The sequence below is a fragment of the Doryrhamphus excisus genome, linkage group LG7 (genome assembly GCF_037039965.1).
Source record: "Doryrhamphus excisus strain RoL-2023G ecotype Guam linkage group LG7, RoL_Dexc_Guam_v1.1, whole genome shotgun sequence".
NCBI lineage: Eukaryota > Metazoa > Chordata > Actinopteri > Syngnathiformes > Syngnathidae > Doryrhamphus > Doryrhamphus excisus.
Genome location: NC_136363.1, coordinates 19991998 through 20007697, shown reverse-complemented (window position 1 = coordinate 20007697; position 15700 = coordinate 19991998). Strand labels below are relative to the sequence as shown.

The following is a 15700-nucleotide window of genomic DNA, read 5'->3' as shown; positions in this document are numbered from 1 at the left end:
GCTAATGAGTTATTTTCAAGTGTAAATCGGGAAATTAAACGCACGCTGAATCTCGGCGAGGTCGGAGCGCCTGGCCCCGGCTCGCTTTGATGGGGGCGCTTTTTAGTCAGGCGGACGCCACCGTCACGGAAATCCGGGGTGAAGTCCCTGGTATTCTCCCGAACAAACTAATTAAAACTAGCCAAACTTGCGCGGGTATCAGAAAATTAATTGCTATTAAGCGGGAATTGGAATGTCCCGCCATTCATCACGAGGGAAATCCTTTCTTCTTTGTCACTTTTTAAGATTAATAGACTGAAACAAAACAATTAGGGCCACATTTAAGCGGGGATGCGGTGCTCTTTACTTAAAAGTGGCCTGTGATCCTCGCTGGTAATAACACACACATCGGCTACAATATGAACGCTATCGGGGGGGGTAGCCTCCATCATGAGGCGTTCAATGATAATCTGGCCTATGGTGGCTATTTGAGTGTAATTACTTTCACTGTTAGCTGTGCTAAAGAAACAATGGGCCTGTTCGCCTATTTTACTAGCTAATTAGCAGCAAAACGCTAATACTTGACTGTTTTAGTCTGGATTTATGCTCTTTATCTACTATTTCTTTGTCATATTCTTCAAATGCAATAAAAACGATATTACTCAGCAGAAAAATAAACAAAAATGCCTAGTGGGGGTCATTGTGGTCGTCTCCAACCATGTATATCACTGCAAATGATCATGTTGCCGTTCGTAGTTCTCTCTCACGCTCGCATGTGACGCCGGGAGTTTTTAGAACCGCTTTTTATGTCCCGTCAGTCCGCCGTCTGAACCCGGCGTGGCCACAGGAATTAATGACGCGGTGCATAAGCGGGACCCGCTGTTCATAAATCAAGAGGAAATTAGAGGGACAGTTCCACTGCGGGACGGGACGCTGCTCTCTCCGTCGCCACGCTTGGCCGATTTATCATTTTTGGGCGCTGCGCTAATAAACATCGCTCCCGTGAGGCTTTGCTTCTGCGGTGGGACACTGGTGGGCGTGTGTGCCCCCGCCGTCGCCACCCCCAGACGGGTGGAAAGTGTTCCTCACGCTCACAGATTTGTCAGTCAAATGCATCCAGGGTTCACCCACTATAATGTTGCAGAAACAACAATATAATAGACAATATAATACATGGGAGTCCAAAGTGTGGCCCGGGGGCCGTTTGCGGGCCGTGACTCCTTTATTATTGTCTCATGGCATTTATAGAAATGAAAGTAAATACTAAAAAAAGTCAGGGCTGCATGGCGGTCGAGTGGTTCAATTCCACCCTCGGCCATTTTACATGTTCTCCCCGTGCATGCGTGGGTTTTCTCCGGGTACTCCGGTTTCCTCCCACATTCCAAAAACATGCTAGGTTAATTAGCCACTCCAAATTGTCCATAGGTATGAATGTGAGTGTGAATGGTTGTTTGTCTATATGTGCCCTGTGATTGGCTGGCGACCAGTCCAGGGTGTAGACCCCGCCTCTCGCAAGAAGACAGCTGGGATAGGCTCCAGCACCCCTCCTGACCATCGTGAGGATAAGCGGTAGAAAATGAATGAATGAATGAACAAAAAAAATCAGCAAAAATAGGAAAAAAATATAATAATAATAAAAAAATAAATAATAATATAACTAATTTATTTTAATTAAATAAATAATATTTTTTTGTTTTTTTGTTTTGTTTATAATAATAAATAATAATTAATAAATGTAATAAATAATTACTAACACAAAGCTTTGGCCTTAAATGTATTAAAATAAAATATAAAATATATCTAAAAATATCAAAGTACCCCCCCCCCCCCCCCCAATACCCTGGAAGGTGCTTGTCACTGCCGTCCTTCCAACAGCAGCACCCCTCAAATACCGGAAGTACATTTTTATTCTCTGCTGAACGAATGAATGAATTGAACTGCCATGATGCAGAAGCTCACCAAGGAGGTGGTCGGAGTTTTACAACAAAGTAGCAGGACTTTTCCCGGAGAAGGATAAGGGGGGGCGCGTGCGCTTCTTATGCAAACAAAAGTTGACACTAAACAGACACCCCTGGTTTAAACACACACACACACACACACACACACACTGATTACCATCTGAATGGAGTGTTCTGTAATCGTTGGATGTGTCAAACGAAGAGACGGAACATTTACATTTGGGAGATGGATGGATTGTGGGGGACGTAAATATGGGGGAGGAGGTAGAGTGGCGGGAGGGGGGGGTTTGATCCGGGCCCGCGTAAGCTGGTTTTGTTTGCCTTTATGAAACAACTCCAAATGTTTTATCTCCAAGTCTTGAGTCACAAAGTCATTGTGTCAGTTCACGCACAAAAGCGCCACATCCCCTCAGTGCGTCGAGGCCGCCCCTGCCCCCACCCCCTCCCCTTTCTGTTGTTCCCCGTCTTGTTTGTGACATCTCCATGTGAAAAGACAACAAAAGTCATGTTTTAATCTCCACCCGTGGCTCTTTGTGCGACGCGCGCGGAGAATGCCGGCGCCTTTTTTCCAACCGCCTCTTACCTATTCAAACCCCCTTTTTCGGGATTCCCAGTCAACACTGATTGCATTTGAATAACGAGTCAAATTGGACTTGAAGAAATATTAGCATACACAGTCGGAGCTTTTCAGCAACATGAAAGGCTTGTTTTCTCCCGCATGAAATGCAAGCAGTGCATCAAGTGACAGCCGAACACGCACTCACGCCATCCCTTTTGTGGCGTGATTGACAAAGATGTCATCTGTTCAAGAGGGACCCGACTTTTTTTTTTTACGCACTTTTTGTCTCAGCAGCCGCGTGTCCCCTCTCCTTGCAGGCTCTCGTTTCCCGAGCCCGAGGCTGCCGTCGCGGCCCAGCAGGAAGCGGCCGCTGCCCATCTCGCCGCTGTCGGAGCACAGTTTCGACCTGCAGACCATGATCCGCAACTCGCCCAACTCGCTGGTCACCATGCTCAACAACTCGCGGTCAAGCTCGTCCACCAGCGGCTCCTACGGACACCTCTCTGCCGGAGCCATCAGGTAATCCAACATGGCCGTACTTAAATGACCGGCATTACCTGTACGTGTAGAATGGTTGTGTATTCTGGTCACATGACTCGACTTGGACTTTGACATCAATGGTAATGGTCATGATTTAATTCAATCAGATTACAATTGAATGCATCCCATAATCAGTTCACAGTTCCACATGTCCAAAAGGAGTAGGAAGAAGCAAAGCTTATTAAATCCTACCCCTCCCATCTGGTACTTTTACAATCAGTAACAAGTTACATTTGTTCACTTCCTGCTTTCCTAATATGGTTATAAATTAAATTAAATTAAATTAAATTAAATTAAATTAAATTAAATTAAATTAAATTAAATTAAATTAAATTAAATTAAATTAAGCAAACATCAACTGCTTGTATTGTTTCTTGAATTGGCTCATCGTTGTGCATTGTTTGAGGGTCTTACTCAATCCATTCCATAGTTCGATTCCACATACTGAAATGATATGGCTTTTTAACGTAGTCCTAGCATAGAAGTGTTTTGAATTTAGTTCTTCTTGAGATCATATTTCTCCTCTCTTGTAGAGAAGTATTTGATGACATTTTTAGGTAATTGGTTATTTTTAGCCTTATGCATTATTTTAGCTGTTTGAAGATTAACTACGTATATCAGCATTTTTATTTTTATTTTTATTTTTATTTTAATTTTTATTTTTATTTTTATTTTTATTTTTATTTTTATTTTAATTTTAATTTTTATTTTTATTTTTATTTTTATTTTTATTTTTATTTTTATTTTTATTTTTATTTTTATTTTTATTTTTATTTTTATTTTTATTTTTATTTTTATTTTTACCAGCAAGTTTAAGTATTTGTGATTTTAGAAATTAGTAGGAGTTAGTATGTTCTCTGTAGGCGGCATTATGAATTATCCTTACTGACCTTTTTTGCAGTACATTTAGTGGGAAGAAGAAGATTGCTTTTATAGTTATTAGCCCATATTTCCACACAATAAGTAAGATATGGTAGAACCAATAAAGAGTGTGGAGTGATTTCTGATTGAGAACAAATTTTGTTGTGTTCAATGACTCTGGAATTCATTGTAAACTGTAGATGTTATATTGTTAAAATGGCATTTCTGGACAATTTAAACACTGGTGTTAAGCGTGCGTCTATTAATGAGTTAATATCCATATCAACCCCCCCATGTGGGTGACCGTCTCCCAGCCAGCCAGCCAGCCAGCCCTCGTCCCTGGCGGCTGGTGTCAGTCATACGTCCCGCGGAGTCATGAACGAGAGGCGAGCGGTGGGCGGCGAAAGAAAACAAGATAGGAGCGAACGAGGAAAAGATCCATGGCCCCACCCATAGCCATTGATCAGCGATCTGTAGGAAGAGCCTGATCAATCACGCGGCGCCCGTTGAGCCGCTGTGCCGGTGACAGGACTCAAATAGGCCCGAGCACGCGGACTTATGAGTGATATGACAAGCCCGTGGGCCCCCAAATGCGTCTCGGAACATTGATTCCCGCCACGCTGGTAATAAGACCGGTAGACTTATGTGCGGCGGCGAGGAGGAGGCGTCACGATGAATGGTGATACCGGCATCAAATCTGAGATCCAAAGGGGTTGTTTCTGTGACTTCCTGTTCAGTGCAAAATAAGCATCAAAAGTATATTTGGCGTAAGAAAGTGAATTAATTCAGCTTTATTTCATCATCGCCTTCTCGAAGGATGACACCGCCGCCATATGCTAACGAGCTGAACACTCATTGCGCTAAAGCTTCGCCGTCGGCCTCATGGTTCCGGCATTAGCGCTCCGTCTCCTGTCAGATTGTCCTCGGGGATGAGCAGCAATCCAGAACAATCCATTTGACTCAGCCGGCGCCCTCTTTTGCCTCGACGCCTCACTGCAAGGTTTTTCTCATTTCGCTCTCTCGCTCCGCAGCCCGGCGTTGAGCTTCGCCTACCCGCCCACGCCGGTGGCCTTGCACATGCACCAGCAGCTGATGAGCCGCCAGCCGGGCATCGTGGGCTCCGCCTTCGGCCACAGCCCCCCGCTCATCCACCCGACGCCGGCCTTCGCCACCCACCAGAGGCCCGTGTCTGGCTTCCCCGCCGCCGGGCTCCACGCCAACGAGCGTTCGGGCGTCTCGGGTGACTCCTCGCAGGTGAGATCCGCGCCAGTGCCATTCATCATCACAGGTAATAGATAGCGGCGTCGCACGCGCCAGCGTTGCCTCGGACAAACCAGGATGCTGGAGTAGCTCCGCTTCCTCCTGGGAGTTCCGCCGACTCTTGCGTGGAGGCCGGCGAGCGTGAGCATCGCCTACGACGTGGTCGCTGCCAACAACAAGGGGCTTGTTAGCATCACATTGCACCGCTGACGCCATTAATCACAAGAGAGGGAGGGGGGGGGCACACAGAGGGAATATTGACATGGATGGATGCATCCAAAGGGCTTTTACTTTCCTTTACCTGAACCTTACTGTATGTGCGGGCTCACGTTTGAATCCGATATTCCATCTTTATTACCTCTGTCATGTCCCAATGCTGGAAATTGAATACATACAATATTAGCCCCGAAGCTCTGTTACCGTGGAAACCATCCAGGACCCCCAAATCTTTCTTTGTGTCCAGATGAAACCAACCAGCGAATCTGCGGTGAGCAGCACCGGCGACCCGATGCACCACAAGCGCTCCAAAATGAAACCGGAGGAGGAGCTGCCAAGCCCGGGAGCGGTTAGCATACAGGTACGATGCTAGCTAACATCCGCCCGTGACAACACAAAGCAACGCCGCTGCCACCAAAAAGTCACTTCCACAAGTAACTGAAAAGTGCGCTTGGCTTGCCCAGCATGCCTTGCGGGTTATAAATGACTATAAAATAATGATTTATTTCTTATAATGAATAGATTTTTGTCCCAAGACCCAAGTTCAATCCCCTCGGCTATCTCTGTGTGGAGTTTGCATGTTTTCTCCGGGTACTCCGGTTTCCTCCCACATTCCAAAAACATGCTAGGTTAATTAGCGACCCCAAATTGTCCATCGGTATGAATGTGAGTGTGAATGTTTTTTTTGTCTATATGTGCCCTGTCATTGGCTGGCCACCAGTCCAGGGTGTAATACCCCGCCTCTCGCCCAAAGACAGCTGGGATAGGCTCCCTCCCACATTCCAAAAACATGCTAGGTTAATTAGCAACTCCAAATTGTCCATAGGTATGAATGTGAGTGTGAATGGCTGTTTGCCTATATGTGCCCTGTGATTGGCTGAAGACCAGTCCAGGGTGTACCCTGCCTTTTTGCCCGTAGACAGCTGGGATAGGCTCCAGCACCCCCGCGACCCTAGGTTAATTAGCGACTCCAAATTGTCCATAGGTATGAATGTGAGTGTGAATGGTTGTTTGTCTATATGTGCCCTTTGATTGGCTGGCCACCAGTCCAGGGTGTACCCCGCTGGGATAGGCTCCAGCAGATTTTCTACTAAATGTTTTGATTATGTTTTTTTCCCCCCAAATAAAAGCATTATTTCTCCGGGTACTCCGGTTTCCTCCCACATTCCAAAAACATGCTAGGTTAATTAGCGACTCCAAATTGTCCATAGGTATGAATGTGAGTGTGAATGGTTGTTTGTCTATATGTGCCCTGTGATTGGCTGGCTGGCGACCAGTCCAGGGTGTACCCTGCTGGGATAGTCTCCAGCAGTTTTGATTATGTTTTTCCCCTCCAAATAAAAGCATTAAAGATGAATCCCCATTCCGATTCCCCAATTCACAATTCTACATCAACATTAGTTTTTTTTTAGACAAGCTCGGCGGCCGCCGTTCTGCCATCAGCTCGATTGACTTTTATGCGCTGGAGGAAGCCTTGCTTTCACTTGAATCAAAGTGTTAATAAATAACAGTCAAGTGCAGCCGCCAGGCCGTGCGAGCACGCTAACAGCGGGCGGAGCCCCGAGCTGGAGGCCCGGACTGTGCGGTTCAGTTACCAGGCTGTGACAGTGAAATATATGTGAGCTAATAGAGCGGCCTGCAGCAGGAAGAGAGGGGGCTCGGATTCCTTAAATACTCTCCCAGTTGGCTTCTGTACTGGGGAAAAAGCAGTAAAACATTAAAAGTCCGGGATTTCAACGCCAACTGAAATAATTCCTATGCTTCTTCCAGGATCACCCCGACGGCATGACGCTGGTGAAGGAAGAGGGGGACAAAGACGAAGGAAAACAGGAGCCGGAGGTGGTTTACGAGACCAATTGCCACTGGGAGAACTGCTGCCGCGAGTTCGATACCCAAGAGCAGCTTGTGCAAGTAAGAGCAAACCGGGTTCGGTCCTGTTTGTTTAGCCAAGGACACCGCTACGCTGCCCCCCCCCTGTCACACAGGTGGAGAATTGTACATAAAAATAAGACGGGACGGTAGCGCACACACACACACACACACACACACACACACACATTGATAGAAAGATCTGGAGCTCTCCAACGGCTGTCTGTTTGCGTCTTGACATGGCAATCCTCCGCCGTGGTGGTAACCTCTATCTATAATTGATATCCTCACCTCCGAATGGGCTGCCTCCCGTGTTTGAAGGGCTCGGCTCAAACGCTTCAGGATCTTGACAACTTCCTGCCCGTGTTTTTCAGCCGGCGGGATGATGGGGAAGGTGATGTGTGTGGGGGGATGGATCGCGGGGAAACGGCGGGGGCGCTGTCCTAATAGAGGAGGAAATGTACTCGACTCACACCAGGTGGCCGTCGTCCTTCTCTGTTCATCAAATCAATCCATTTTCTTGGAATTGTTTTTTTTTTTTTTTTTTTCGGAATAGATTTTATTTCCCATTTTCCACACACGTGCAGATATGCGCTCAGATGTCATTAAAAGTGGCCTACAGAACCCGTGCCCTCTAATTCAACAACACAGACGAGAGAACGCTCTTATCTGGCTCGTGCCCCCCAACACCCCCCGACCCCCCCGCCTCCTCTCTCCTCGGTAATAGGATAAGTACAGTATTTGGACCACAGTGGGTCCCCTCACAAGCACTGTGGAGGGCTTGGGGGACTGGTGGGGGGGATTTCCATATAAGCAAACAATGGAGAACCCCTTCCCCCCTTCTCAAATAGCTCGGGGGTGGGATGGGGGGGGGGACTCCAATGGCACTTAAGCGTAGACCTCCACCAAGGCTGAAAAAACTCTCATTTGGATCGGGATCAGTACACATATGAGAAAGCCGTCCCTCTCTCTACAAGCTTTTTTGTGATTTTTCAAGGCACACTGATTATGGTTTACATACATGGTTTATACCAAAAGGAAATACTCACATTTTTGTACTTTTTCTGTTCTTTAGTAATCAGCAGTAGAATATAGGTAAGTTTCAGGAAAATATCAGCTACCAACAAAAAAAAGGGAGATAAAAAAAAAAGCGTTTTTACACATATGAGAAAACCATCCCTCTCTCTACAGCCTTTTTTTTGGTGATTTTTCAAGGCACACAGATTATTATGTCCTTCGGCTATAGAGACATGTTTTATACCCAAAGGAAAAGTTAGAATCTCATCTTTCTACTTTTTTCTGTTCTTTAGTAATCAGCAGTAGAATACAGGTAAGTTTCAGGAAAATATCAGCTCCCAACAAAAAAAGGGAGATAAAAAAAGCATTGTGATTTTTCAAGGCACACAGATGATTGTGTCCTTGGGTTATAGAGACAAGGTTAGAATCTCATCACTCTACTTTTTTCTGTTCTTTAGTAATCAGCAGTAGAATACAGGCAAGTTTCAGGAAAATATCAGCTCCCAACAAAAAAAGGGAGATAAAAAAGCATTGTGATTTTTCAAGGCACACAGATGATTGTGTCCTTGGGTTATAGAGACAAGGTTAGAATCTCATCACTCTACTTTTTTCTGTTCTTTAGTAATCAGCAGTAGAATACAGGTAAGTTTCAGGAAAATATCAGCTCCCAACAAAACAAAAAGGGAGATAAAAAAGCGTTGTGATTTTTCAAGGCACACAGATGATTGTGTCCTTGGGTTATAGAGACAAGGTTAGAATCTCATCACTCTACTTTTTTCTGTTCTTTAGTAATCAGCAGTAGAATATAGGTAAGTTTCAGGAAAATATCAGTTCCTAACAAAAAAAAGCGTTGTGATTTTTCAAGGCACACAGATGATTGTGTCCTTGGGCTATAGAGACAAGGTTAGTATCTCATCTCTCTACTTTTTTCTGTTCTTTAGTAATCAGCGGTAGAATATAGGTAAGTTTCAGGAAAATATCAGTTCCTAACAAAAAAAAGCGTTGTGATTTTTCAAGGCACACAGATGATTGTGTCCTTGGGCTATAGAGACAAGGTTAGTATCTCATCTCTCTACTTTTTTCTGTTCTTTAGTAATCAGCGGTAGAATATAGGTAAGTTTCAGGAAAATATCAGTTCCTAACAAAAAAAGCGTGATTTTTCAAGGCACACAGATGATTGTGTCCTTGGGCTATAGAGACAAGGTTAGTATCTCATCTCTCTACTTTTTTTCTGTTCCTTAGTAATCAGCAGTAGAATAAAGGTAAGTTTCAGGAAAATATCAGCTCCCAACAAAAAAAAAAGCTTAATTTTCACTTTGACACCAATTTAGCCAAAATGTCTAAACAACCATGCCACAACATTTTCACTTCCTGGTTCCTGGTATTTCATCAAACATGCACTCTTGTATTGCAGAGTAGCATCATCACCTCACCAAATGCATTTGGTAAAGTTCCGAAAACCCCCGATGCAGGTGGACTGTGACGGCACGACGTGGCATCCATTGGTTGAACACGCCGATGCCTTGCAGAGGAATTCAAAGCGATTCAAACGTCGCCTCTCCTTTGTGCTTGGCCTCATTTCGGGAATTAAGCCTTCACACCACCCTCGTCGCGCTCCACCTTGTTCAAAAGCTCTGGGCGCATATTTTTACACCCTCAAACATGCTCTCGCCGCCGCCGCCACGCCGCGCTCCTTTATCGCCGCCGCTCTCGCTCGCCGCCGATAAGATAAGCATCGGATCTGTGCAATTTAGCTCACTTATCTGGCCTACCCAGTCAGCAAAAGCCAGGCGGGTGTCACTTTTACTTTACGCTCTTTATTTCTTTCATTCATTCCATTTGCAGCCGGGTAACTCAATTGGGCCCTCCTCTTGATTCACCCCCTTTTTTTTGGGGGGGGGGTGAACCTCTCCCTCCCTCTCTAGTTTTCACTTTCATTTTCCCTCCCGTCTTTTCCCCTCTGAGGGACCACTTTTTCAAGATAAGGCCTGGTGGCTTCTTTAAAGTCTCGCTTGAAGTGGGCTTTTTTCTCTGCACACATGCCAACCCCCCCCCACACAAACCCCCCCACACACACATGCCCTCGTAGGGTATTTATTCCTTCCTTACCTTCCACCCTTATTTGGACTTGGTGGCCCCCGCCCCCCCGAACCGCTTCACCTCCATAGGTGGCGCTTGCTCAGAACTGGGAGGGTAGCATCATGGCCGCCTCCTCTGTGGTGTTTCAGGGAGATAAACGCCGCCGCGGTCCCAAACAGCACCCCCCCCCCCCCTTTTTTTTTTTCTAACTGCAGGCGCAGGCCTTTTAATTGGTAAAATGCAGATTTTTTTTGATCAGGAGAAGGATTAGGACGCTTATCGCTGTGGAGTATCTCGCTGGAAGATGAAAAGACCGTGCTGAATTACACATGCCAATTGCAGCTCGCACCCTTACCCCCCGCCCGTTTTTCCGTTTTGTACCCCCCCCCACCCCTTCCGTCCTCTCTTCCTTGCCTCCCCTACTCTTGCTTTACAACAAAAGCACTTTGCCGAGTGACATCACAAAAGAGAGTATGATTTATTAGGTGGCGTTTGATAAAGCTAAACGACGGCCGCGGGTCCCGAGGCTGGCGGGGAAAATTGTAAACACATTCTCATGCACGAGGGACACGGCCCGCCGAGGCTTCCATACGCCATGTTTCGGGTGTATTGGTTTCATTAGTGGTTCACTAGCGGTTCCTTATTAGGCCACTTGGGGGCACTGCCGGCTCACATTGCCTCATCCGATTCCTCTGCAACCAAACGGCTGTTCATACTTTGATCCATTAACGATAGCGGCCGCATTTCTTTGCTGAAAGCACCCAGAAATCTGATTTTACGTGTTAGCGGTTCCTTATTAGGCCACTTGGGGGCACTGATGGCTCACATTGCCTCATCCGATTCCCGATTTCTCTGCAACCAAACGGCTGTTCATAGTTTGATCCATTGACAAAAGCGGCCGCATTCCTGCGCTAAAACCGCCTAGAAATCCAATTTTAATGTGTTAGTGGTTCATTAACAGTTCCTTATTCGGCCACTTGGGGGCGCTGCCGGCTCACATTGCCTCATTCGATTCCTCTGCAACCAAACGGCTGTTCATAGTTTGATCCATTAACGATAGCGGCCGCATTCCTGCGCTAAAACCGCCTAGAAATCCAATTTTAATGTGTTAGTGGTTCATTAACAGTTCCTTATTCGGCCACTTGGGGGCGCTGCCGGCTCACATTGCCTCATTCGATTCCTCTGCAACCAAACGGCTGTTCATACTTTGATCCATTGCCGATAGCGGCTACATTTCTTTGCTGAAAGTGGCTAGAAATCCGATTTTACGTGTTAGCGGTTCACTAGCGGTTCCTTATTAGGCCACTTGGGGGCACTGCCGGCTCACATTGCCTCATCCGATTCCTCTGCAACCAAACGGCTGTTCATACTTTGATCCATTAACGATAGCGGCCGCCTTCCTGCGCTAAAAGCGCCTAGAAATCTGATTTTACGCGTTAGTGGATCAGTAGCGGTTCCTTCTTAGGCCACTTGGGGGCACTGCCGGCTCACATTGCCTCATCCGATTCCCGATTCCTCTGCAACCAAACGGCTGTTCGTACTTTTATCCATTGACGATAGAAATCCGATTTTATGTGATTTTACGTGACCATTTAAGGCATGCGTACACTAAAACTAAAACCGACATGTTTTCACAGTCTCCCAATGTATGTTTTTGTCAACATGTAAGCTAATCTAGACTCAGTGAGAGCATGCTAACTGACTAAGCCCACACAATCAAACCCCCCATCCATTCATTCCATAGTATGCCACAAATAATATGCATTCATTCAAAGGAGCGGAATGTAGTTCATTTGTCCAATCAGCAAGCAAATAGACTGGCTGTGTGTGTGTGTGTGTGTGTGTGTGTGCGAGCGTCCCCCGTGTCCTCTCCCCCTGTCACGCACCTCCCTCCTAAATCCATCTTGGTGGCGTTTTTACAGTTGTTGGCCGATAAGCTGGCAGTGGGAAGATGAATAACCGCCGGGCGGCCGCTATCAGCACCTGTTTGTCGATTTAGTCGGGCCAACGGGACCCGTCTGCTCAGCATGGAGATTATTGATTCAATAAGAATTGCCATTAGGTTCCTCGACGGCTCCTCTCGCTCCTAAGCCCCCACCCGCCCACACCCCCACACGTCCCTCCAGCTCCCTGTCAACCGCAGAGGCTCATGCATCACATCCGTCAAGCGCCTCCATCATTTGTACAAACACGGCCAGAGTGTGTATCCATCTGTACGCCGTGCTTGTGCTCCCATCGCTCTGCGCTCTCTCTCTCTCGGAAGGATATCGAACGCCGCTCACGACAGAGCGATCGCTCGCCACGGGGATTCCCCCCCTCACACAAGCGGTGGCTAAAGGGCCTCCGACCGAGGCGGGCAGGAGATCAATCTCCCGGGAGGTGGGGGGACTTCACTAACGTCTCCAGTCATCGACCTCCCAATCATTTCCAGCGGAATTAGTCTTGTTTTGTCACTTTAGAATTAAAAAAGTGTCAAGTGAGAATAATGGAGGTCCCGCGTTGGTGTCAAGTCCGCTCTTTGCTTTTTGATGTCCTGAAAATGACCACGTTTGTTCCAGGAGATGAGGCCTGGGGGTCCGAATTTAGCTAAAATAGGATCCTTTGTGGGTCACAGTCAGGCCAAGGGGGCGTGGCAGGGGGGCGGGACAAGGATGTCATTGACAAGGGGAGAGTCTTTGCCCTGAGGGGGGGCATTATGACCCTGGATGATTTTTATTTGCACATTTTCTCCAGATGTTTAAGAGCTTTCATTGTCATGTGTCTCTTCCCGCGTTGATGTAAAGAAGATTCCTATTGGCTGCCGAGGAATGTGTCTCTAACAGAGCCGGATTGTTCTCCATAAAACACTTCAAAGTTCTTCCATGCATTGAAAATTCCTCCTAGGATGGGAAACAAACCCATTAAGAACACGGAATAACTCCTAACTGTGACTTCCTTTGCTAAAACATTGCTGCCTTGCTTTGCAGCACATCAACAACGACCACATCCACGGGGAGAAGAAGGAGTTTGTGTGTCGCTGGGAGGAATGCTCCAGGGAGCAGAAGCCCTTCAAGGCCCAGTACATGCTGGTGGTCCACATGCGCAGGCATACTGGGGAGAAACCTCACAAGTGCACCGTAAGGAAGCCGCCGGCTCGTCGTTTATCAACAGGAAGTCCTTGGTTTGGTTCCAGACCCGACCGCCATAAGGGAATATTCATTCATTCATTTTCTAACGCTTATCTGCTGGAGCCTATCCCAGCTGTCTTCGAGCGAGAGGCTGGGTACACCCTGAACTGGTGGCCAGCCAATCACAGGGCACATATAGACAAACAACCATTCACACTCACATTCATACCTATGGACAATTTGGAGTCGCTAATTAACCTAGCATGTTTTTGGAATGTTTCCAGAGTACCCGGGGAGGGTGGAATTGAACTCAGGTCTCCTAGCTGCACGCTAACCACTCATCCTTTGTGCAGCCTCTGACATTGTTCGAGTTTATTTAATCCTCCTTTGTTAGCGTCATGATTCCCTTTCAGAAGGTCCGACTCAAACCAAAACATACTCTAACCAAATTATTCATTCAGTCATTCATTTTCTACCGCTTATCCTCACAAGGGTCGCGGGGGTGCTGGAGCCTATCCCAGCTGTCTTTGGGCGAGAGGCGGGGTACAGCCTGGACTGGTCGCCAGCCAATCACAGAGCACATATAGACAAACAACCATTCACACTCACATTCATACCTATGGACAATTTGGAGTCGCTAATTAACCTAGCATGTTTTTGGAGTACTTTTTTTTTGAGTACTCGTAAAGGGTGGAATTGAACTCGGGTCTCCTAGCTGTGAGGTCTGCGCGCCAACCACTCATTCGTTGTGAAGCCTCTAACATTATTCAAGTTTATTTAATCCTCCTTGGTTAGCGTCATGATTCCCTTTCAGAAGGTCCGACTCAAACCAAAACGTACTCTAACCGAATTAAGTTTTCCCAATTATGCAATTAGCAATGCATTTACTGTAAATTCCGAACTAAATTCCTTAAACATGGAGGAAACCGGAGTACCCGGAGAAAACCCGCGCATGCATGGGGAGAACATGCAAACTCCACACAGAGATGGCCGAGGGTGGGATTGGACTTGGGTCTCCTAGCTGTGAGGTCTGCGCGCTAACCACTCGACCACCGTGCAGCCATATAGGATATATTATATTATTATTAAAATATTTATATTAGGAACCTTTTCATAGTTAGAGCATAGAAAACCCGTTTATAATCACCTTTACATTACATAACTACTATGTTTACAACAACTATGTTAGCCTAGTTAGCCTCCAATTGAAATCTTCTAACCTTGAGAAAGTGTTCCATACTGAGTGGGAAAGAAGGACAAAGTAATATGCTAAAAAAAAATTACCACTTCCACACTAAATGGGAGGAGAACTTTTTTTTTCACTTTTTTTTCATGTGCTGATATGTCCAAGTTCCGACTTAGGCTTACATTGTGTGAAAAGAAAGGAACCAAGGACTTCCTGTATTTGCATAAAAAGTAAAGAAGGATCGGAATGACGTGGACTGCTTCTCCCCTTTCCAGTTTGAGGGATGCGCCAAGGCCTATTCTCGTCTGGAAAACCTCAAGACTCACTTGCGTTCCCACACGGGCGAGAAGCCATACGTGTGTGAACATGAAGGCTGCAACAAAGCCTTCTCCAACGCGTCGGACCGAGCCAAACATCAAAATCGTACACACTCCAACGAGGTACACACACACACACACACACACACACACCAGCCTTCTTTCACGTGCTTTAATCCCTCATTGCAGAAACCGTACGTGTGCAAAATCCCCGGCTGCACCAAACGCTACACGGACCCCAGCTCCTTACGCAAGCACGTGAAAACCGTGCACGGGCCCGAGGCGCACGTCACCAAGAAACAGCGTGGAGACTACCCGCGGCCTCCGACGCAGCCTCGGGAACCCGGTGCCAACAACCAGGGACGTTCTCCGGGGCAGCTGTCGCTGGGGGGCTACACGGACCAAAGGGAGTACAACCACGTTACCTCAAAACAGGACGACTGTCTGCAGGTCAAATCCATCAAGACGGAGAAACCCATGGTAAGACTCCACGTCGGCATCCTAGCTTACCAAAAACCATGCTAGTTAGCGTGCTAACTCTAACTAGTGCATGTCTTCTTCTATTCAATGCTTCGGCATTTCCTCCTCTTCCTTCTAAGGACAGTGGGTAATCAGGTGAGACGGGTGTCCCCCCTCTTGTGTTTTATTGTCTCGTGACTCATCCCATCACACGTTCACCTCCATTTTTTTACCGCACGGGCAATAAAAGCATGCATGGCGCCGCCCGATTACATAAACAACCTGATTAGTCA

The 15700-nt window shown here is 46.7% G+C and overlaps 1 protein-coding gene across 1 annotated transcript in view; it reads left to right on the top strand.

Annotated features, from left to right (window-relative positions):
• gli3 (GLI family zinc finger 3) overlaps positions 1-15700 on the top strand; it is a 92887-nt gene that overhangs the window by 72410 nt on the left and 4777 nt on the right. The window contains exons 9-15 of the mRNA XM_058059549.2: positions 2814-3015; positions 4929-5151; positions 5621-5734; positions 7144-7284; positions 13305-13454; positions 14907-15071; positions 15138-15428. Of these exons, the coding sequence (XP_057915532.2) occupies positions 2814-3015; positions 4929-5151; positions 5621-5734; positions 7144-7284; positions 13305-13454; positions 14907-15071; positions 15138-15428 (1286 nt within the window). The remainder of the gene's footprint in view (positions 1-2813; positions 3016-4928; positions 5152-5620; positions 5735-7143; positions 7285-13304; positions 13455-14906; positions 15072-15137; positions 15429-15700) is intronic.